Source organism: Hydractinia symbiolongicarpus, chromosome 6 (assembly GCF_029227915.1).
Source record: "Hydractinia symbiolongicarpus strain clone_291-10 chromosome 6, HSymV2.1, whole genome shotgun sequence".
NCBI lineage: Eukaryota > Metazoa > Cnidaria > Hydrozoa > Anthoathecata > Hydractiniidae > Hydractinia > Hydractinia symbiolongicarpus.
The window spans coordinates 19,282,501-19,306,999 of NC_079880.1; the positions used below are offsets into that span (position 1 = coordinate 19,282,501).

General features: G+C 34.2%; 3 protein-coding genes across 3 annotated transcripts in view; 2 read left to right on the forward strand and 1 right to left on the reverse strand.

The window, feature by feature from the left end:
- Positions 1 to 1,941: 1,941 nt before the first annotated feature.
- On the forward strand, positions 1,942 to 8,935 carry LOC130647374 (double-strand-break repair protein rad21 homolog). The gene is made up of 7 exons (XM_057453214.1): positions 1,942 to 2,099; positions 4,866 to 5,243; positions 5,339 to 5,422; positions 5,868 to 6,019; positions 6,335 to 6,598; positions 7,037 to 7,259; positions 7,589 to 8,935. Exons 2-7 carry the CDS (start codon positions 4,873 to 4,875, stop codon positions 8,274 to 8,276), a joined length of 1,782 nt encoding a protein of 593 aa, XP_057309197.1. The 5' UTR covers positions 1,942 to 2,099; positions 4,866 to 4,872; the 3' UTR covers positions 8,277 to 8,935.
- A 2,284-nt stretch (positions 8,936 to 11,219) lies between these two features.
- Positions 11,220 to 12,685, forward strand: LOC130647377 (uncharacterized). The gene is made up of 3 exons (XM_057453217.1): positions 11,220 to 11,353; positions 11,679 to 11,888; positions 12,229 to 12,685. The coding sequence occupies exons 1-3, from the start codon at positions 11,255 to 11,257 to the stop codon at positions 12,430 to 12,432; spliced, it is 513 nt and encodes a 170-aa protein (XP_057309200.1). The 5' UTR covers positions 11,220 to 11,254; the 3' UTR covers positions 12,433 to 12,685.
- A 793-nt stretch (positions 12,686 to 13,478) lies between these two features.
- The window catches only part of LOC130647373 (NBAS subunit of NRZ tethering complex-like), a 31,014-nt gene continuing 19,993 nt past the window's right edge, over positions 13,479 to 24,499 (reverse strand). The window contains exons 38-52 of the mRNA XM_057453213.1: positions 24,091 to 24,167; positions 23,306 to 23,594; positions 22,589 to 22,655; positions 21,399 to 21,509; positions 20,620 to 20,812; positions 19,917 to 20,090; positions 19,662 to 19,748; positions 18,921 to 19,135; positions 18,297 to 18,408; positions 18,001 to 18,206; positions 17,234 to 17,483; positions 15,989 to 16,131; positions 14,642 to 14,765; positions 14,316 to 14,438; positions 13,479 to 13,759 (exon numbers count right to left, since the gene is read on the reverse strand). Coding sequence (XP_057309196.1) covers positions 13,490 to 13,759; positions 14,316 to 14,438; positions 14,642 to 14,765; positions 15,989 to 16,131; positions 17,234 to 17,483; positions 18,001 to 18,206; positions 18,297 to 18,408; positions 18,921 to 19,135; positions 19,662 to 19,748; positions 19,917 to 20,090; positions 20,620 to 20,812; positions 21,399 to 21,509; positions 22,589 to 22,655; positions 23,306 to 23,594; positions 24,091 to 24,167 — 2,441 coding nt within the window. The 3' untranslated portion in view covers positions 13,479 to 13,489. The remainder of the gene's footprint in view (positions 13,760 to 14,315; positions 14,439 to 14,641; positions 14,766 to 15,988; positions 16,132 to 17,233; positions 17,484 to 18,000; positions 18,207 to 18,296; positions 18,409 to 18,920; positions 19,136 to 19,661; positions 19,749 to 19,916; positions 20,091 to 20,619; positions 20,813 to 21,398; positions 21,510 to 22,588; positions 22,656 to 23,305; positions 23,595 to 24,090; positions 24,168 to 24,499) is intronic.

Genomic DNA, 24,499 nt, shown 5'->3' on the forward strand with positions numbered 1-24,499 from the left:
TTTCCGGTCAAAAAATAATTAGCTTTTCGTAATCAGGATTTTAGACGAAATAAAAATGCGTTTAAAACTTTTACATGTAACTATTTTTGTTTCTTTAAAAACAAATTCGCGTGTTTACATTTTTGCCTGTTTTAACTTCGCGAGCGTTTCTGTTTTAAATTTCGCGTGAATGCGCGCAAATATATCATAGAGTTAATGAATAATTGACGTCACAAAGTATTAAACAACATCCAGTGAAATAAGATGTTGCTTAAAATTTTACTACAATATAATAGCACATATATTCAAATCGAATCGACCTAAATAGACAAATAATAATAAAAAAATTAATACAAATTGTTTTTACTACCGTAAAATCGGAATAGTTAGTGAGTGGGGAAAATTACGCTGAGGCGCAAACGAACTTTCTGCAATCAAAATATTTACCGCGATTTTTGATTGGTTACTTCCTGTTTTCTTTACTCGCGTGATCATTATCCTCGGGTTATCCGTTCTTAGTTAATGGTTTGAATAAAGATGTTTTTTTTTCACCCTAACAAACATGATTAATTACCCCATTATTTATGAGAGTAGATGTGGCCAGGTAGGCTTTATACTCACTTTGGTTGATTTTATATCGGGGTTTGGCTTTGAGATTTTACTTTGTGTTAAATTGGTGGATTTGATTTTTAGGGATTTTTTTCTAACACATTTGTTTGCGTCTAAGCTTCCGTATAAGGGAAACTCATTGTAATAATATCCTTGCAGAAAACTTAGTTAACTACACTACTTCTTATGCGGGACAATTTTTCTTAAATTTGTGTTCCACATGGACGACAAAAATGTTTTAAGAGCTTAGTACTAAAATGTTTTAGTCTGGGCGGGTTAGTGTTAGATTTAACGCGTAAAAGCTGTTCTGCATTAAGTCGTAAACACACAACCTCGACCCCTGGAATCTTTTTCTCTTTTTTATAACAGGACGGCTTTTTCTTTCTTACCGTCCCTCCTCCATATAAAAAAGAGAAAAAAAGGCCTGGGATCGAAGTTGGTTAACACACACATTTTAAGACATTTCGAGCAAATCATAAAAGTGGCGTTACCATAGTATTTTCAGAATTTTCAAGAAATGCAGTAGGCAACTGTAGCGCCTGTAGCGTTTTTTAATATGAGGATGAAACGCGTACGCGTATTAAAAAACGCTACAGGCCCGAATCGAGGTTGTGCAGTAGGTACACCATCGTCTAGTTGCTGAATTAACTACAATTGTTTTAATTGTTAACTACAACATCTGACGACATAATAGAAATAGGTGTGTCAGGCTGCTGTAGATATTTTGCAACGTTTGTTTGCATGCATTTTCAGCATGTTTTATATATTTGGAATAAATTTACCATTTTGAATTTGTGAAAACAAACATGACTTCTTAAAAAGAAGAGCTTGACCATGCAGGTAAAAACAGCAGTTTGAATTCTAAAAAGATAAAGAGTGGTTTTTATCATAGTTGATAGATATGTTATGTTTTTATTTACTTTAGAAAACTATCGAAAAAACGTTGTCCTCCTATCAATAGTTTCTTGAAAATAATTGTGAAACCTATCTAATTGGTCACCTAGCCAATACATTGCTTTTGCTTTCGTTGGAGTACCACAATCTTTGTTTTTTATCGTCAAAAAGCGTGTTTTCTCCCCAATATTTGTGGATAAAGTTTTTGTTTGCGAGAGGCGCCACTGATAAATTTTACTGCAGATAACTTGTAAAAAAAATTAAAAAAGGGTAAAGCTTAACACCTTGGTATTAAACGTTACGGAGCGTTAAAGGGGTGTCTAGAGGCGTTCAGTGAGAACCAAGCTTATGTAAGGGTTTGCAAGGAATAAAATTTTTGTAGAGACCCCGCGGACTGGCCGCGCCGTGTCCGCAGCCCTCGGCTGCTGTCACGTGATTTGCAAAAAAGGCCTGGATAACTTTAAATTTTTAAAAGCCCGCCATTTGTAAAAAAGAAAAGGTTAGACAACCTTGTCCGTGAAAAGTAATCCTTTGTTTATATTTTGAAAGTTTACTTATTCTGGGTTGTATATATTAAGTAATCAGGGGAAAATATATTTACTTAATTTGTTATTCAGGTAAAGTTTATTATATTTAAATGACTGTATACAACATAATGATGTTGCTGTATTTTGTTAGGTTATTATTGTTAGCAAATCATAAGCAAATGTTATTTAGATGGAATATAGCTAACACAATCCCTTTTCGCTGAAAAACAGAGGAAGATATAGAAAGGAATTTTATTAAATGCATTCATTGAACAGTTACTAATGCAAAGGGTTTGCTGACATCAGCAAAGACCAGTCAAAGCAATAAAAGTTTTATTTAAGAAGTTCTTTATATAACCTGTCTCCTCTATTGAATAGAGCTTGATCAAGGAAATGTATAGGATCATTGTGCTTTTGCCAAAAGGTTGAAAAGATATGAGGGTTTAAAGGTTTTTTGTTGATGCTATCAACCTGTCTGTTCTGAAATGAATGGGTTGACCCAGGTTTAGGAAGTTTATTTCCTCCTGTTTCTAAGTTTTTAAACCTTAAACTTAATGCAATGGCTTTACTAATGATGATTGGATTATTAACGTCAGGATTTTCTTGCAGTTTGTTAATATATACATTAGATTAACAAACTGCAAGAAAATCCTGATTTTTCGGGAACAAAAAAGACATCAATATACCTTTTGTAAAAGTCACAGACTGTAGGGTCAGGGGCATGAAGAACAATTTTGCTTTAGGATGTCCCTAAAAAATTCTTGAAAGAGGGGTAAAACTACAATGAAAAAATAGACTAATTTTTACAAAACTAAATAAATATATTTTTACCAGCTCGCCTAAGTGAAAGCCTGGGTATATACAATCTGGATGTAGTGATGAAAGTCCCGTTTGGGATTTAGCAGCCCTTATTTTATAATTCTGGATTATACACAACCTGTTGTACAAACTTTGAGTGGTGTTGACCCTACACTGACACACAGAAGAACCTTCATATTATATTAATATACATTATGTTTTCCCCAAACATCCATTACCTGCATTTATTATTGTGCTTTGCTGAGAATTAAAGTTTAAAAGCTTCAGTTAAATGAGGCACACAAGTTAAATATCGGTCTTAGATTTTGGTAACCACAGAATACCAGTGGCTTGGAACCCTTTTTTCAACAAATATATATCCAAAAGATGTTATGTGTTTGTATCAAGTTAATTTCTTGGTAATACTTATATGACTATGCAACAAAAAACATCCTACATTGCAGGCTTATATTCAAGTGTACTTAAAATAGAGAGGGTCTTAACAAAAATAACATTTTTTTTAAAAACAATATTCTACGGAAAGTGAAGATAGTTTTAAAAATAAAAATAAACAAATTAATTTAATTTGTGTCAGTTTGCTTGTATCAAGGCACAGATTTTGTTGATTGTCCTATAAGGCTGAGGCCACAAATATGTAGTGTCAGAGTCAATTAAGCCCTAAAAATAGGGTTGATTGGTGAATAAAAGCTTTAAAATTCAATAAAAATTTGTCTAACTATCCAGACATGCACACCATTACAGGTAGAAGTACCACAGAATACCATGGTACTGTCCTGATTTGTCTCCTTATCTTGATACAAAATTGTTTTTTAAATTTGTCTCCAGAATAAAAAATAAATCAAATTGAAAGACGAATTGCGATGAAAGTCTGAAGCTTTGCACTTTAGCAAAACAAACTGTGGCAATAATTTGGTGATAGAAATTAAAAGTGCCTTGACAGCTCTTGGCAAATAGTTTTTTACTGGGTCATTTCTAGTGTTGTTAATGCAATTCAAGGAAATATGATGTCATTGTGGTTGTCTGCATGCCATCACCATTTTTACAGTATCTTGGTGTGGTTATTTTTTTTATTTGGCAGAGCTATATTAATATATTTTTTATGTTAGGGAGTAGGGGGCATTTAAACTTCTGAACTATCTCCGGTAGCCAAATAAATTTTAATTGAAAATGAAATCACTGTGGACCAGGGCATATTTTATACCCTGGTCCACAGGCACCATTTGAACCAACCAATTGACCAAGCACAGAATTTCATAAAGAAACAAATAAAAGAGACAACTGCATATTTTCTAACAACCTGAATGTCTTCATTAAATTTTAAGTTATTACACACGTATTTTGTCAATGTAATAATGAGCTATTTAATCATTTTTTTTATCCATTGAAACTGTAAGGGTGTGTTGTTCTATAAAATATAAACTGGACATCAGTCTCTGTGGCTCTTAGTGGCTCTCCCACTTTGTGTGGGAGAGCCTTGGGTTTATTTACTTTTTGCTGTGAATCACTGTGGGTGGGTGAATGTTACCATCCCCCCAAGTTAATTCCAGGCATGTGGGGGGGGGGGAGTAGGAGGGGAGATTGCACTCTGTATGGGCCTTTGGATGTTGCAGGGAGTTGTCTGGCAGAGAGAAGACACTAATTGGGTCTGTATAGCTCAAAATGAGCATGTCTATGACTCCCCATCTATGCCATGGCCCCTCCTGGAAATAATAGACAGGGTGTATTTGTGAGGTCAAATATGCACATTCATCTATCTAGATGCTATTTCCATTTGATTCTTCTAGGTTATTTATTCTCAAATTTAAAAGTAAAGTATAAAACTGGTTCTTTTATATATTGAAGATGGAAGTTTGAAAAAAAACATCTGTTTACAACATCACAAAAAGCTCTATCATTCACTTCATTTGTTTTCTTGCAAGTTTTTTCTAGTGTCCTTATGGAGTGATTATGTGTGTGTGTGTGTGTGTGTTTGGTTTAGAATTTCTAACTACTACATGTTTACATATACAAATTATGTGAATATTCTTTTTCTTTTAGCTAAAAAATGTTTTACGCCAATTTTGTTTTGGCTAAGAAGGGGCCTTTGGCTAGAGTATGGCTTGCTGCCCACTGGGAAAAGAAGCTCAGCAAAGCTCACGTTTTCGAGACGGATTTGGAATCATCTGTTGAAACTATCATATCACCAAAAGTCAAGATTGCATTGAGGACATCTGGACACTTACTTTTGGGAGTTGTTCGCATTTACTCCAGAAAAGCAAAATATTTGCTGGCTGACTGCACAGAAGCTCTTATAAAAATAAAGATGGCGTTCAGGCCAGATGTGGTCGATTTACCATTGGACAATCAGAAAGCTGCAGTGTCAACCATTACTTTACCAGAGTTCCAGGAATGGGATGTTATGATGAATAACATGGGGTAAATATAATATTTTTTTGTGTTTTTGACAGTACTTATTTTCATGGATTCCTCGTTGTGTGTGAACTTTTATTTAAATGCCTTCTTTTTTTTAGAAATTTTGACATCACTGCAACTTTGAACAATAATCAATGTCGTGTTGAAGAAATCACCATGAAAGAAGATTTAGTCGGTGCAAGGTAATGCTTTGTTAAACCTTGTTTTGTACAACTTACAATACAAAAAAGATATTTTTAGACTTTGTTTTTCATAATGCATTTAAAGGATCCTTTAATTTGTCTGCACTTGAAAGTTATTTTATGGCCTTGGGCAAACATGTACAATTTTGTGGATATTTGGGTATTTTTCAAAAAATTGATTTTTTATGTCTCAAGCATGTCAACATGATATCTAGCGTAATAACCTTTATTTTGTAACTTCTGCAAATCATGATTGCCAAATTCGCAATTTGCTACAAAGCACAGGTAAAGATGAATGAATAATTAAGATTGCAGTGATATTTTTACCAGATTTTAAACTAAGTCCTAATGAAATACTAAATATTTCTTCCCACTAAAACTCTACCCACCCTTGCTTTTATTATACTGGAAAAGTTTTTCATACTAGTTGATTATCTTGCTATAGGTTTTTATCTGATGACAATTTTTTTGGAGACACACAGTTTGGCGAAACCGAAGAGATTATTCGTGAGGGAGCCAGTATTGATATGACGACTGCAGATATTTCAAAATCTCGAATAGAAACTGAAAGTAAATCAATGGACCAAAGTAACTTAGGTTGGTATCATATTTCCAAAGTTGCTTAGAATTTGTGTAAAAAAACATTATGATGGGCTGAGGCTAAAGTGGTGATGGAATAAATTGTAACTTTAAAATTCATGGAAACTTATGGAAAAGTTAGAAGTCAAGATTTCTTGTAAGATTTAACAAAAACTTTGCATGTGTTAGATGCAAAACCTAATTTTTTTTAAAGCAATTTAACATTTTTTTAAGGATATTTAGACATGCTTATGTCAGTTATGGGTTAAAAATATTTTTTTATCTTTGCAGTATGTGCAAATGCAGTAATATGCATAATTATTTTTTTAACAGAATTAGCGATGGATGATCCTATGATGGGTGGCGATGACTTTGGTGCAGGTGATGGTTTTGGAGCTGGTGAGGGGTTGGATTTCTTAGATGGTTTTGAAATGGAAGCTGGTGCAGAGATTGCTGGTCTTGAAGATATTGATAAATCATTGGACATCACACTAACAAAGCCTGTCGATGAAACGGAAACCGCAGATAAAGATGAAGTCGAGAACATCCCCAATGAATTACAAGAAACAGATGCAGTAGTGCCCGAGCTACCTACCGGTTAGTTTTGTTTGCCATGTTTTGGTATTTTTGTAGAGGTAAAATAAGACCTTAAACTGATTTGTAATGATTTTTCCTACCATGAAGAGAGAATAGTGTCCCAAGGCAAAAAGTAATGAAGATGGAGTGAACTGTGCTGGTTTAGGCCAGTGAAGGGCATAGTTATTGCTGGATAAAAAATATTTAGTAATTGTCTGGGGTATCCTTATCTACATTTAATATAAACGACCTTTGATAAAGTCTGTTGATAAAATTTCTTTTTAAACGGATGCAGTTTTAACGTACTTGTTGTATGTGTACTAAGATTGTATGTGTACTAAGATTGACTTTAACAAATAGCATCTTTATTTAGTTCCACCAAGAAGAAAAAAGTATCTATCTTATAAAGCATCAAGTTTTTTAGCATTCTTTTTAACAATTGTGTACTTATTTTGTTAGGGATGACAACTGGTGTGGAAACAACCCTTTTCTCGCGTGACACCGAAGCTTTTGCACTCGAACCAGTCGAGGTGACAGTTGGTAAAGAAAAACGCAAAAGACGCAAGAGAAAGCTGGTGGTGGATGAAGAAAAGATCATTTCAAATGTTCAAATGAAGGAACAGATCAACAGTTATGACGATATTGTCAAGGCTGCGGTTGTGGCTCCACCTACGAGAGCTAGGTATGTGTTTGGCTAGCCTGACGTCATCTATTGTGTTTGTCATCAAAAATGACACATTAAGGTTTTACGGAAGAAAATTAACCTCATTCTTTACAACAAAACAAAATAAACTTGCTATTTTTGTCTATCTGAATTTTTTTTAACAAAATGCAGGGAAAATAGTGTTCCCACCTGGAATTGGTAATTTCGCATTAAATTTGCGATGTTCGAGCGTAATAAATTGTAATTTTGTGGTTTAGGTCAAGAAAAATAAAATGCTGAATGTAGCTGCATGACGCTTCGTATCGTTTAAAATATTTTTTCTTCACTTTTTTTCTTTCTTGATTTAGAATGTCTTTATTCGATAACTCCGCCAAAACGATATTTTCACAACCCACTGCTTTCAAGAGTAAAAGAAGAATTTTAAATAAATGTTATAAAGACCACCTTACGTTAACCGTACCTGAAGATCTTCAGCTCCCTTCCTCTCAAGAAGATGAAGTTGAATTGGAAGCTCCTAGTGAAATTCTCCGTGAAGGAGAGAACGTGACAGAGCTAGCTGACGTAAGTAAGGAAATCACTGACATCGAAAAAACACACCCCGAGGAGGAGTTATTGGAAGAGTTTATTCCTCCACAAGTCGATGAGGCTGATATTGATATGCGAGTAAACGAAGAACTCAACGAAGAAGATCTACAAGTCCCTCCACCTTTTGAATTGGAGAAGGAAGTTAACATAAGTGAATTTATGAAAGAAGTTGAAGGAGACAGTGGTGAAACCGATAAAGACGATGAACTCGGTAAACGATGGACCAAACGTACGCAACAAACCTTAAACTTGTTGGCGAAAGGTCTAAAGAAAAAAGACTCGATAAACTTTAAAGAACTCACAAAGAGATGCAGCAAAAAACAAGCTGCATACAGGTTCTACACCCTCCTCCTTTTAAGAAAAGAAAAAGCTATAAAAGTCGAACAAGACGAATTATTTGGAAACATATTAATCGGTCGTGGAAGTCGTTTTATTACGCAGCACTCCTAGTGAAGCCGATATACAGTACCGGTTGTTAAGCTGTTGCGCCAGCTCGGTTGTGTAACTTGAAAATTTTCATGAGCTCTACCATGTAGTGAACATAATGTAGATAGCGTATAAAATGTTCCCCAAGACCTGATACAAACAACCAGCCTTCAGAAAAAATAGATGTGAACTTTTCTTAGGGGTGACTTCAGAAATTATACCTCTCCCTTTCTCCGTGTCACGAACGTCGAAATAAAAGAAATATAACATTGCCGTATCCTCAGTCCCTGAAATTGCAAGCACACCTGCATACACTCCTGTGAAGCACGCAGATGACATATCAGTTCCCTATTAAACCCTAACCTAACCATGTCTCCCAAAAATGTGTAAGATTGAGACGTATTTAATCGTCGAATGTTTCTCGTTTTCATTTGACTGCATTTTTTGTTGGTGCTAGTGTCGAACTGCGCGTGCTATCAAAAAAACCCGTGAGCTTTGGCGGTATAGCGGAAAATTCAGTCAAATGGAAATAAACCTTAGCGTCAAATGAACGTTTAATTTGTGGGTCGCCCCTTGAAGTATAAGTAACAATATTTTAAAGCTTTCGGAAAGGTTTAATGTTTGGCATGTATGTATTATATGATATGCGTTCAGTATTTTGATTGATATTTATCACTAGTGTATATACTTTAGTTTTTAATCTTATTTTGGTGTGAACCTCATTTTACCAATCCGTTGTATATGTTTTTTTGTTTGTTTGTTTTTTTAACTTGAATACCTTAAGTTGAATAGTTTTCACTCAGATTAAATTCCTCGAAATTTACCATATTTGGGAAAATTTGTGAACACAAAATTGCTATTTCACAAGAAATGGTTTATTCGCAAAAATTTTTTAAAAAACAAAAATTAATACGCCTGGAATAAATTAATTTATTCGCAAGAATTAATCTTTAAAAAGAATTTAGTTCACCTCGTAAGCGAAAAGGTTTACCAAATTAATGTAGTTAAAAAAGTAAGTGATTTACGTACAGGTTGGTCGCCTATAGCGTGACTGGTTTCTATAAAGGAACTGCTAATATTTCAAAATTCAATGCATCCTTTAGACTGTTTTTTTGCGCGATAAAGTTTTAAATAATTTCATAAATTTATCATGGCTTCCACAGGCTTGTTGGAATATTTTTACTATGTTTAAATCGTTTGAATCATAATTCAACGATGGCAACTTTGATTGTTGTTAGTTACTAAAATTTCCTGGTAACTTTTCAAGTGTTCCAGGCCGCTCTTTTTTAAAATTTCGCTAAATACCTCTCAGAATTTCCCGAGTCCTAGAACTTTGTAGCATTGTGATAGTTGACCGCCCTGTGCGTATCAGAAACTTTCAGAATCTTATTTGAATCGTTGTTTGTATGTGTCCCTCACTTGTAATATACCACAATTATTATCCCATAATTTTATTAACAACACAATTAGCATTTAGTTGTACAACCACTGAATAAATTTCAAGTGTACATCCATCTTTTGTTTTTGTTATGAACATGTAAAGCTGAGGATACACTTTGATTTTTTTTAATGTTTATTATTTTTCTTTATTAACTAATGTTTAAATGTATCAAATTTTTAAGTTAGTAAATATACTTCAATAACATTCATTTGTTATATTTATTATACAGTTTCAATTTTTTCTTTATTACGAAGGTTTCTACATTTTTTTCTACATTTTTACATTTCTACATTTTCTACATTTACAAAATTTTCGAACTGTTTTTTTTTTCTAGAATTCTGCTAAAGCTCAATTGCAACACGCTATTATATCCGTTTTCCATCCTTCTGTAAAAATGTTTTAACGGATTTTTAAAAGTCTGCTCAACGCCTGCCACACTTTTTCTGTAAGTTACAACGATACTTCCGATCTATTACCCAGTGTGATAGAAAATGAAAATTAAATCCAGTGGCCTATGTTGATCCAACGTCGAGGGCTGCGCAATAAGAAGCAAACCGGTCCACATGTAAAATTTCATCTAAAAAAAGGACAGTCACAGTTTCAGCTTGCTAAAACAGACAATTGCATAATGAATAAATGGCCAACACAACCCATTCGTAGGGAATTTTTTACTTGATGAAAAACTTTATACCGTGATACCGGGAAGGGGAAAAGAAAATGATACAGGGTCGGAACAGCATGAGATCACCTGTGCCGTATTGCAACAATGGAGAGAATATTTTTTCTCTATTGGCGAAGGAGAGTCTTGATGCTTGTGACTAAATATGTGAGGGAGAGTGAATGGACTTATATCGTTTTAATTATCCCAACGATGAAGATAAAAGAAAAAATAAATATGACAAGTAAATATGTGTTTATTTCAATTAATGAAAAATAAATCTTTATATAATAAAAAATATCTTAAAATAATAAACAATGCTTGTAAACAGAAACATCAAAAAATCGATGTGTTGAAAAATTATTTGTGGCGCATATTTTTGCAAATTGGATATTGAGTGGTGAAGAAATTACATTATATTTTGCGACGCGAAAGTTTAATTTACACTAGAGAAGATTTGAAGACATTGCCTTTAATGCTTTACTGGTTAAATTAATTTTTAGAAATTACATTTAACCTTTTTAACGCTGTTGTAATGGACCTTGGTAAAAAAGCCAACAGGAATTTTTTTTTCTATATTTTTTGTCATAGGAAACCAAAGAAGTTACGAATTATACGTAAAAAAAATGACTAAAATAGCCAACATTAAAGAATTTGGCACAATTTTGTAGACCGTATAGTGTTTTTACCATTGGAAGTAAAAAACTGGAACAACTAAAATCTAAATTAATATAACACGTCCAAGCAAGAGGCTGGATCGAGACCAATTTTTATATTTAATTTTCATATTTTTTTTCAACTAAAAATGTATAACTGTATGTATTTTTTACCTCGCAGATAATTTTATAATCTCTAATCTAGTGACGACAAACGTTTCTGTTTCAGCAACTAATATTGTCATAGATGAAAAAAATGGCCGACCTTGAAGTATGGGAAATAGTGGTTATTGTATTATCATGCGTTCTTGTGGTAGTTCTGTTCTCTGCATTCTGTATATGGAGGGTAAGTCTCCTCATGTCTTCTCAAGTCAAATGCTGCATCGATGTAGCTAGAGTTTGAGATGGTGATAAAATGGATTTATGTTGTATGAAGCCCTATCGATCAATACAAATTGTTTTATATCTCCCTTATCCAGCCCTATATTGATCTATATAAAGTGTATTTTATCTACCTTATTAAGCGCTATACAGATCATTACAAAGTGTATTTTTTTCTTCCTTATCAAGACAAGTATTGACTGTATAAGGTGCTTTATCTCCCTTATCAAGAGCTTACTGTTTTATCGTTAACCATCTCGACCAATCTATCCATGTTTCTCTCCATTTAGTGTTGTTTCCAACAAAACCGAAAAAGAACTTTCGAATGGATCGAGAGACTTGGAATACCTTTTGCAAGGGAAGGGAAATCTTCAGGCGACGCAAATTTTAACAGTCAAAAACAGTATCGGGTTCGCGTCCAAATTCCAGTGGAAGTCGGCCAAGACAATCCAAATCTAGAAGATGAGAGGACCTTTCAAATATTTACACCGACTTCACAAGTGAGTACATCTTCTTAATACCCGTATTCTGTGTGTCTACGAGAAAAGAGTCGTACTACGAGCACACTAAATAGCGCAAATGCGATATAATTTTGGTTGTTGAGAGTGGAGAATTCTCGTGGAATATAAAGGCCCATGGATTTTTTCACGGGTTAACAACTAGTCACTTACAATAATACCCGTATTTTGTCCGTGTGTGTGCGCAAGAAGAAAGTCGTGCTACGGACACACGAATTAGCAAATGAGATATTTCTCTATCTACCTTGTTGAGACGTGGAATTTACAGGACGTTTCAAGACCGAGCCTTAAAAATCTCAAAAGAGATTTTTTTTCATTTTAGGTAAACTATAACTTAGAAAAACAAAATGGTGATGTTAATGATAGTAATGAACCTTTCAAGAGATTGGATCAGTTAGGTATACCACGTGCTAGAAGAGAAAACACACTTGATTCAAAGGGTAGGCCTCCGTCATCCCCTCTTCCAAATCCTGATAGCGATTCAAGCGATGAGGAGTATGATGAGGAGAATGAAAATGAAACCTGACGAGGAGTCGATGAATTTATTGATATGTTTAAAGATGAACGCTCGAACCTTATCATCACTGATTGTGTGTGAATATCTAAATGAACAGCAAGCGTGTCTTAACCTCCCTTGCACGTCCTGGTGAAACTTGTGATGACTTTTATCAGCGCAGGAATGATTCCGTTAATTTTTAATTTTTGTTGTATCTCGTTTGGGTTTTTGAAGTTTAATTTATGTTGAGTAATGTTTGAACTAATACGTCTAAAAATCTGAATTTTAGTTTTTTCTCCTTAATTTAGTTTTTGTTTAAAGATTAATATTAGAGATAAGTTAGGTCAGAGTCCTGTACAGTTGTAAATTGGTTTTAAAGACTTTTTAAAATAAAAAAAATCTTGATTTCTTCCTTTTCTCTTCGTCGAGGTTTCAGTAGATTAAGAGTGTACTGGTGTACTGTGCGATTGATGTTTAAAAACATGTTTGACTATAAAGTATATTTTTACAATGCGCTCACGTAAATAATGCTCAATGTCTATATTTGAAGACAAAGATAAAAGAGGTAGCCAAAAGTTCTAGATTTTGAAAACAGAATTTCAACATTTTTGCACTAAAATTACGCAAGAAAGTAATTCCATACGTCTAATCTGGAAGGCCTCCTAGAACAAAATGCATGTGTGGTCGAGCAGTCTAAAGCATCATCCCTAAAAAACCCATTACATGGTACCGAGAAGTTAAAGTGTGTGAGTTCTAATCTCACCCTGTCCCAAAATTTATTCAACACGTTTCGGAGGTTGTCTTAACGTACGCTTTTTTATTACTATTTCTTCCACAAGTCGCATTTTCACTCGGCTACATAAAAATCACCATTAATTTTTGACCACATGTAGAAAATTACACGAAATCATGCAAAAAATCCTTTAAGGCTTGTAGGACATAGATGATTAAAACAAGCTAGACAGTCAGACTAAATCGTATAACCGATAAAAGTTCAACCGATGCAGAGGGAAAAATAAATCACACTTTTTTAAGAAAATGTGATAAATAATTCTGTTTTAAAAACACCCATAAAATTTCCATAATATTATCGACTAAATTTTGTTTTTATAAATTCTAAAGCATTTTGAAGAGTGTATAAAGAAGCGTGTGTTTGATTGAAACGTAACATTAAACTTCCAGCTTCGGCTTCCAAACCAGCTTCTGATAGTTGTGTTACGACTGTTTCGACTATTACAGGATTATCGATCGATACGACCTTCTGCATCGCTGTCTCGAATATGTGAGAATTAGATGTTCGATGGAATGTTTTCGATTCCAGCAAAAGTTCAAGCAATTCAGTATCGAAATCATCAACCTGAAAGAAATTAAAAGCTTATTAGTGATATTTTCGCATGATTAGCTATTCGCCGACTAGAGACTAAAAATTCGGGACCTACCAGCCGAAAATTTCATTATTTAGGATTTATGTCACGAGGCAATTCTGGCACATAATAAAAGTTTTAACAAATTACAGGAACAGATTTGTCGTGCGTTATATTTCTATATTTTAGACGAAGAATTAAAACACAGCTTTTCGTCTGGCTTTGATATGACAAAGAAGTCAAAAAATAAATACTCCTTTTCTTTGCATGCATTGAGTCCTGCGTATCATGTTGGACTCGTCCTCAGTCCTCTCCATCCAGTGGCTAGTCAAGAATATTAAAACTATATGAAGTCGGAGAAATTTTTTTCTTGTCAGAGAAAACCTACGAAATCTTTGAATCACCATACAACGGTTTAATTTTTTGGACTAAACATTTCTTTAAAAGGAATTTTCCACAAAATAAAAAATCTTATCTATCCCAAACAGGAATTCTTGAACAGTCTCCACCAACTCAAAGTAAAAAACTCAACTATTTCAAGATACGTACCTTTAACATGCTGATATCATCAAAAGTCTCATCATAACAAAAATCGTACGAACTTGACAACATCACTTTTAGCGCAAGTAGAAAATTCTCGTGCTTCAACTTTGTGTAAATGTGTTGATAGTCCTGAAAAAACGTTCCTTTCAAGTTATCATGAAATATAGAAACCAGATAGTATGTTTTCGTTCTGTATTTTCCGGATGACGCGAATATGTGACTATTTTCTTATATCATATTAAGCACTCTGAATTTCAATTGATATTTTCTAACGTATTAAAACATTTCAACTTGGAAGACCTCACGCAAAATTAAAACAACGCAACCCAAACCTGCTTAGTTAACCTGCTTTGCAGGTTTGATTTGTGCAGGACGTCAATCACTGAACTGTATTCTTGAAGCTTAATCAGCTTTAGCAGCAACTTCATCCAAGGTTTTTTCTCGGGACTTTCGTCACTACAATAGGAAACAAACACGCATTTTTGAGTTACCAAAACAATGTAAGGCGATCGACATACCGACATGCGACGTTTATAGGTATATATGTAAGGTAACAACAACATGACCCACACGACAAAAAGACGTCGAAAAAAAATCAAACGACACTAAAGGCTGGTACACACTCGTGACGCAAACGCAAGAAAAAGACTGTGTGAACGCCTTCGACGCAAGATTGAAAAAGTTTTGATATTTTCGCGTTTGCGTCCACGTTTGCAGCATAATTTTTGGAGTGTGAACCAGAAAACGCAAGTAAACGCAAACGCAACAACAAACGCAAGAATATTCTCAATAATAAAAATAAAGAAACTATGAAAATTTGAGGAAATCAGAAATATTATAAAAGTACTGATAATAGAAATTTTTGAAACTGGTAGAAAAAGTTGCTTTTGTAAAATTCGTTTTGTAATGACAAAATATGATAAAAAAAGATGATGAAACTTTTTTAAAGCGGCTTTATTCTGGGTTTTTACCATCAACCACGTCTGTACAGTGTGTTAAATTTATCCCCCCCCCTGTATTCTCTTTTCCTTTGATGCTTTAATAGATAATTGTATGATACAGTTACCTCACGGTAACTCGAACACCGGATAACTCAAACTTTCATTATCTCGAACCATCTTCTTGGGTCCCTTGAGCTTTCGTTAATACTTCCCTATAAAAAACTCCAGTTAAAATGAAACTGGGATAACTCTAACACTCGGATAACTCTAACATTCGTTAACTCGACCCATTTGTCGACGTAACGGGTGCTACGCTTCATTCGAACATCGAACATTCGTTGAGTCGAACTATTTTCCTTGGTCCCTTGGAGGTTCGAGTTACCGGGAGTTAACTGTATTTTCATATAGGTTAGCCATATATAATTATTCTACATGTTCCTTGTCTATTATGTTGGTTTATGTCTTCTTGCGTTTTCATGTTTGCGTTTGCGTCAGATTTTTAAAATTAACATTGCGCATGCGTAAATTACTTGCGTTTGCGCTAGCGTCGCAAATGTGAACCAGCCTTCGGGTATCCATAACGTCATTTTTTAACTTTTCTGTGTTGTAAGAAACCATATTTTAAGTTTGAAAAGTTGTAATAGCTGCATTTTGGTTGTTTCAAATTTCTGCGAATTTCAAAGATCCTGGGTATGCGATGAAACACAAATAAGAAACAAGAAAAAAGTAATAAATAACCTGTTTTTGGTGACTGATAGTGTCGGCCATGATGCCAGAAGTTGCTCCAGTCCATACGCTTGTTCTGATGACGTAGTTTCACTGTGTAATTTACAGAACATTTCATACCTTTTTGTGTCCGTATCAATGTCTTCCTCGCGGATCTGATGCAAAGAAGAAAAAAATAATACTCCACAGGAATTTGAGTAAAATTAGTACCGGACCATAAATAGTACCGGGCCATAAATAGTACCGGGCTATAAATAGTACCAAGCTATAAATAGTACCGGACTATAAATAGTACCAGGCTATAAATAGTACCGGACTATAAATAGTACCGGCTATGACAACATCACTAAAGAGGAACCTGCTACACTTGACGTTGTAAATGTATTCGCACATGGTGTCAACAATTTTTGTTAACAATTCCAACAAGGGTCCGAGGCACAAAGACATAAGAAAAATACCCCGGTACGCAAAAAGATAAGGTAAAAAACAAAAACGAAGGTTGCTGTGATGAGGATTTGAACCTATGAACAGTTAATTATTGAAAAAAAGCGCAAACAGAAAATCTTTATACAAGGCAATATTTAATAACTAGACAAAAATAGTTTGACAAATATTTACATTTCAAAGTTTTTAGGTTTTTGCTCAACAGAATGGTTATTTAAAGATTTTAAGGTCACCCACTTGCCTTCAGGCATATCTCGCCTGGAATAAGCCTACAATTTTCCGAGCTACAATCCTGTTCATAATGTTTTAGAAAATGACAGTTTTTTAGCCACTTCTTGAAGTAACAAAGCAGCGTCGCCTGATGAATGCGGACACCCTGAAGAAATTTCTACTTAGGTCTATGTGTAGGGTGGTTAAGAAACGTTGAAAATGCGCTAGTCACTGGTTCTGCGATGTTATTATTACGGAACAATTTACGCATCCTCGACGAAGGTCCATGAAAGCCATGGTGACGTCAGCAAGAATTAACCCAGTTTGAGGTATCGGATCTAACTAAATAACCAAAGATCCTAAGATGCTAAGTCCATTGTGATTGGCAAGTTCAAAGTGCCAGTGTCGGACATGAAAGGTTTAAATCTTTGCTTCTGGTTGCGATCTTTAAAATTAGGCATATATTGTAATAATTTTTTCAGAATGTGTAGAAGCAAACAATGTACCAGTTAGCCAGTCGTAAATACAAACATGCAATAAAAACGAGCAAATCCCAACCAAACTCAGAAACCCAAATAAAGACAGGCATGCGAAGTAACATACCTTAATTGCCCATTTCGAGGATATGATCGCTTCTGACTGGAAATACAACAATAAGAAAACATCCTCTCCACTCAACTGAAACGCTTCTTCAAGTAGGTGCAATACGGTAGATTTTAATTCCGTGCTCACGTTTACATCCGAACAAAATGGTCGAACCACTTCTAAGAAGTCGACAACACCCACTTCTGTGCCACTATCTTTGTTGTAGGTTTTGATTGTTTTGACGAGTTCTTTGAAGTTTGAGCTGTCACTAAATATATAAAATTATTTCACACAAATTCCGTAACTACAAACCCGATAGAACATTTCTAGAAGCTACGAATACAGTAAATTCAATATAATGTCCGGCTGTGCATTCCGTGGTTGTCACATGTTCGAATCTAATGGCATAAAGTAAATTCCCTTTTTTTCAAAAGATACAAGGATATATACAAAAGCCCTATACGTATTTTAATTATACTATACGGGATAAAAAGCATGAAACAGAGAAGTCAAAATATGTTCTCTACTATACATATGTTTCGCCAATCTTGTTTCAGTTTCTTGCGGATAAGAAACATTTCAAAATGATTGTGAAATAACTACACGAAGCTGCTTACAATGGATGGAGATCACTCGAGCTAATATGTATGGCACGAGGAAAGTATCTTAGCTGTTTTATTGCTATGTCCAAATTGCTTGGACGAGCAGTCCTTACACATATTTAAGATTCGTACATTTCAAACTTTTCTAGCATAAAGTGTTTAGGAATCTTTATACAGACTTACCTTGTTTTCTGCAGTTCACCTAACATCACTTGCAGTGTATTTTGCAGAACAGTACCAATTTGTTGGGCTTGACCATTTAAAGACAGTACAGAAGCAATCAGTTCGGGTGATTCGAATTGTTGAAACATGCGAGAACATAAATCTTGAATTTCACGGCCGTCGCCTTTTGACAAATCGTAATTTTTAGCAAAAGTCTTCCGTGTCTCCTAAACACAAGATATACAATAAATCAATCAAAAAAACAGTTCAACGGCGAACATTAGATCGACGCAGAAGGGGCCTGAGTACGAAATTACCTTTTCTGAATTCATTAATTTCCAAAATACATCACTTTGTAAGGTGTTCAAATGTTTCAAACCTTCTTGTAAATGTGTTAATACTGCATCGTACTCTCCTAAAACTTCATCCCTGAAGAAAAAAGTTCTTATTCATGGTTACAGAAAAATTAGGACAAAGTTCTAGTCGGGACCAATCGGACAATTTTTTCACAATTTTTTTATATTAGTAAAGTTTTTTCTAAATTTGTTTTACATGTTTCGCCATATTTGAAATTTTGTTGAGCACAAAGCACAAAAAACCCTATACAATAAACGCGACTCTAAAAAAAGGACTAAAAGTGCATCGCAAAGGATTCCTGCAAGCACAACAAGACGACGTACCAAAACAAAACACAATGTTTTGAATATATTTATCAAGCTTGTAATCTAGTCTGATTAAAAATAATGGGTTTTGTCGAAAAGCAAGGTTTATTGTATGAAAATTTCCAGAAACTTATAGTATGCCCATGAAAGGTAACTAGAAAACCCTCTAAGTGATAGGGTCTAGTTAGTTATCAATAACTTTATTACAAACTCAAACTTTCTTAAGTCATTCAAAATATTTAAAAAGAAAATATAAAAAGCCAACAACAATAAACAAACCTATTATCTTGGCCTTTCAATTTTTCTTCATCGGCACCTTTTTGTTGTCTCATGTACTTCAAAAGTCTGTTAGTAATCTCTATTCGAACGTCATGGGTAAGCAAGTCAAAAGCGTTTTCTGAGAAGATGATATGGTCAAAGAACTCAACTACATCCATGGTGTTGATTTTAGGGAGAAACTTTTGGCAGGATTCAAAATGATGCAACCAGTCGAGCTAAAAATAACAAAAACAATTGAACTTACGTCACCGTATTTTCTCCAATAAACGCACTGCGAAAATTATTTTGATATGTAAAATATTTTTACTTTTAAAGGGGGCATATATTAGAGGGGCGTTTATTAAAAGGACGTTTAAAAGAGAGGAGGCGTTTATTGAAAATATGTTACACCTTTTTTAAGCAGTTTATTTTAAGTTGAGCCTCAATATAATCCGCTCGTTTTAATCTTCTATTATGCTTATAATTGTTAATCTCTAGTTTCATCATCACTTATTCATTCTATAATTTCTGGACATTTCTTTATACCATCATTTTCATCCATTCCTTCCTTACTTTTACTCCTTTTATGCGAGCACATTTGTTTGTAACATTTTTTAAGGAAATATTTTACCAGGTGTCAATTTTAATTTTTCACTAAGAAAAAACATTTGTTTAGCTCAAACAAATTTTGAAGAATCTTAGCCTGCATGAAAGCTGCATAGTCTTTCACAAGAATTACTGCACGAGAACAGTTTAATGTACCTTCTCTGTGTTTTTATCAGGTTGCCAGAATGCGTTTTTCATGTAGGCGAGGAATACTTTGTTAGCTGTCAAGAAACTGCCGTCGCTCTAAAAAAATCAAAAAGTACAAAATGAGGATGAAATTAAAATATAGAGTAATTACAATTTCAATTCATGTAAGCTTTCACATATTCTACCGCAGGTTGGAAGGACGAGCGTCTCTTTAATTGAAACCTTTTTTGGCACTGAACCCTTCCCCAATCCAAATAAATATACCTGAGGTATCTTCGATGCAATCTTTGCAAGTAGGTGCACATTGTTCTCCTTCACTGAGGTTTTAATGACCTCTAATGGTGCATTACCATGAATCAATGCTTTGTAATCCAGAGACGGAGCTGCCGCTTTTATTTTCTTAAGAAGCTTAACATGTGCATCCAGATTCAGTTTTCCCTGAAATGGTAGCAGCTAGAAGAATTACGCAAACAGCAGTTGCAACGACGACCACAACAACAACAAAAACAACAAGGACAAGAACAATGACTACAACTACAGTGAATCTGACAACAATGGCATGGACGACGACGACAAACACTACAACCAAGACAAGGATGATGACGACTAATACAACAATGACGACAGCACAAGGACGACGACAACGGCAAGGACGAAGACGACAACGACAAGGACGAAGACGACAACGACAAGTGCGACGACGACAACAACAACGGAAACAACAACGTCGACGATAACAACAATGATGCTGACTACAGTAACAGTAACAACAGCAACAATAAATCTGACAACGACAACAATGACGACAACAATAACGACGACAACAACAACGACGACGATAGGAATGATGAGGTCGACTACAGCAAAAGTAATAGCAACAGCGACAACGACCACAACTACAATAAACAAGAGACGACGACTACTTCAACAAAGAACGCTCACAACAATATGAACAATCACTTCTTACCTCGAGTACTCTCGTTGGAGAAGTGCAATTCAACAGAAAAACGTAAAACAGCAACAGAATGTTGTGATCATTGCCATCTAGTTCAGGATAAACATACTTCTTCAGTCGATCAAACACTTTGTCAGCTTTCCCTTTCAACGTGTTTTCGATGTTCCATTTATTAAGGTCGTCACGGATAGCCTTTGCTTTCAAACTAAAAATTATGCGAAAAAATCGTTTGAAAGCGTTTCCGTTGTACGGTTGGCACTGGTACAATATATTGTATACAATTAATTGTGCACAATTTTATATTCTTGTACAAGACATTGTACAGATGTAAACCACGACGTACAATATATCGTGACTTCAAAGCTTACAATTTTCTTTACAATTTAATCAGTTAGATTTAAAGAAACACGTAGCAGGCTCCTATACATGAAACAATACTCCATACAATAGCAGTAAAAGCTATACTTTAAGGGTGAATCATTTGGACTTGGGTGAGTTATAACTCTTTTGCCACTTTGTTTCCATACCCACATATCATTTCTCTCACCAAAATTAACTCATAAAATAAAATTGCTAGAAAAGATAAGATTTTTCGAGTATTGTGAATTTTGCTAAATAGTAATAAATGATACTAATATTTGCATGTAACTTTTGATAAGTAAAATTATGAAAAAAATGGATTTGTGTACTGCATGACAAAGGAAGCCATTACAACAATATTTAGTGTTGTCAGCCACACAAACTCAAATTCTGAGTTTATCAAAATAATTTCCAAAACAATTTCAACATACCCACTGTCTGTAAATAAAAATTCAACATGTGACAACATAACTTCCCATAATTCCACATCATATTTATCAGCCAATAGAATGCAAGTATCCATCAGTGTCTCTTCGGTACTCCTGAAAATTAGAAAAATAAATTTCATCATTCTGTAAGACCAACCATTCAAAGGTTTCATGTAAAACGGAAATATCAAGTTAAATTAGCAAAAAAATGAAAAGAAACCTCAAAGCAAAGTAAAATGAATTCCAGAAGGTAAAAGATCGCATAAAATTAAAGAAAAACTGAACAGTTTTGTCTCCTTCGCTTTTTTTCACTGCGTACAGGTCATACTTCTTTATTTCCTCATGTGCGCTCAAACATCACTTAATGTTCTTATGACATAGATTCCGTTTTACATAATTATTATACAGTTTCGTCCCTTTACACATATACATGTAGACTAGGTTAGTTGCAACTTTGGTTACAAAAAGTTTGCTACAGACATTTTAAAATAAACTTAATCAGTTTTTAATGTCTTTTCTAGGTCTTTTAATTTTTTTTAGCTTGTAAATTAAATACTGGTAACAAAGAAATAGATGAGAAAACATAACTCAAATAACCGAGATGAGTGCATAAAAAAATGTCAGAATAAAACACCAAATGGAAAGAGACATCCATGAACAATATGCAGACTCTTAACACACAATGTCATGACTTTTTCATTACTTCAGATAACATGAGGTCGCCTTGTTATAAATATAACATCTATAATACTGTTCAATATATCAGAGGTATGTAAACAAAATTAAAACCGTCCCCCACAACCAATTATAAACGCTCTCCACATTTTTGATGCACGCAGATTCCTTACTAACGTTAGGACGCCTACTTACAACACAAGGGTCTTAGCTGCCTTACATACATTAAATCAAAAATTTAGCAATGAAGACACATTAGGCAGTGCATTTTAAGTCCAGTTTACACATCTGCAAAAGAAAGCAACGGAAAGTTATTTTTAATATACCATTGCAGTTACAGCCATAAATAAAAACGTTCTTCCCAAATTACAGAAGGCTTCATCGAATTGACAAATACCGAATGAGGCAGCAATATGCATAGGGAGTTGTACATGACAACGGACAAAGGACAAAGAAATTTGTTCAAAATACTAAGACTTAGGAAATAAATTTGTGGACATGTATTGCACTGTACTTACATAGCAAGGCCAAGGATTGTTTCTTTCTTGTATTCATTATCAACTGCAAAACGTTCAATATCAACTCCTAAAATATGAAAGACGAGAGATATAAGAAAAAAAAGTTACACAAAAGATGAATAAGACTAACTTCTCTTTCTTTAGTTGATATAAGGCGCGAAGGAGCGCTTTTTTGAAATGTTGAGTACCAAACTATGGGTAACTACAATTATGTTGCATCAAAAGTAAGAATTAAGTTCTCTTTAATTCACAAAATTGTGGTAAATATGGTAAAGCGACAACAAAGGAAGTCACAATCTTGTACTGTGTGTCATATAAACTGCAATGATCACTTCATGGCGTTCCAAAATGCGGATTAAAAACAGTTTTCTACAATTTTTAGAAAATGGCAGAAAACCGATTTTGTTATGGCAATATGAATTCTTATTCACTCCGTAGGGATTGCACAAATATCAAATACAACTTCTACAAGTTATATTTGAAAAAGACCAAGAAAAAGTTCTGTTCAAATATTTTCAGAAGCAAAAACAATTATGAACACCTTTATAAAAAAACTCACTATTTACATATATACCACACGTTTATTTAAGATGACATTCAAAGAAAACTTTTCGAGGAGAATTGCCGTTATAATATAACAAACAAACAAGAAATAAGCAACAAGAATCAGAATACGATAAATAACGCCTAACTCACGACTAAGATTGTCAAACATACCTTTATCTAAATCTTGTAACATATGAGCCTGTAACAGATCCGACAAATTTGTCAAATTGGTGATTAAACATCTCCCTGACTCGTGTTTAGCTAATTCATCTTCGTTACCAAACCTCTTTAACATGTAAGTTAAGATTTGTTTTGGTTCAGTAGAATACACATCAGCTATGGATTTTGAAGCCAGCGAATTGTCATTAGTGTAGAGTTGTAGAGCGTGGTAATAGGCTGCAAAGATGAAGTTGAATTTTGTTCTTCGCTGTTTGTTGAACACTTCTGCTACCAAGTTGGGCTGAAAATAAACATGTTAGAATTTCATATACGTGTGTTTATTCTCCAATATGTACAACTCACAAATATAAATTTTTTCAGCAATTTTTTCTCGAATTATAGCTTTTTCATAATCAATTGAATTCTCGACATTGTACCAATATTGTATAAATATAAATACCATGGTTTCTTAGTTTGTCTATAAACTTTTTTGTGGTGGACTTGCTTTAAGCGACTTGTTCAAGATAGTATTCAAGACATAGAAAATTTCTTTCAGGTGTATTAAGATTCTAGTGCAATGATTGTTTCCATATGTATTTTGAGTATACACATTTTGATGGATCCTTTTTAAATAGTTTGGAAACTTAAAGTACGTGAAGCACTATTATGCAATCTTTACCTCAGACTGTATTGAAAATACGCTGGTATCTTCATTACGTTAAAATTGCATGCGAACATGGTAGGAACAACTTTGTAAACATAACAAAACATTAAAAAGCATAAACACAGCTTCCTACCGAAGATAATGCCATCATATATGCAATACTCAACAGACTGTCTTGTTTAAACTCACCAGCAGCTAGATTGACAAGTGCTAAAAAAATACGTGAACGTTTTATTTGGAGTCAAAATATAAGCAGTTGGTTGCTAAAAGATTTATTGCGTAAAACATTTATAGCATAGGTTAAAATACATTTGCCAGCAAAAAGAAATATTAGAGATGGTTAATAACTGCGTTTACTTGTTTTTGACAAAACTTTAGAGAATACTTCCTGATGTTATACCCTTTTTCTTTTGATGCTCCTTTTTTGAGCATACCAGGAGTCAGAAATAGCCATAAAGTCTACCTAATCAGGTTCTGTTATTAACTCCTGTGCTGTAATGGGTTGGCATTGGTATCAGTTATGCATACGTTTTGTCCCTGAT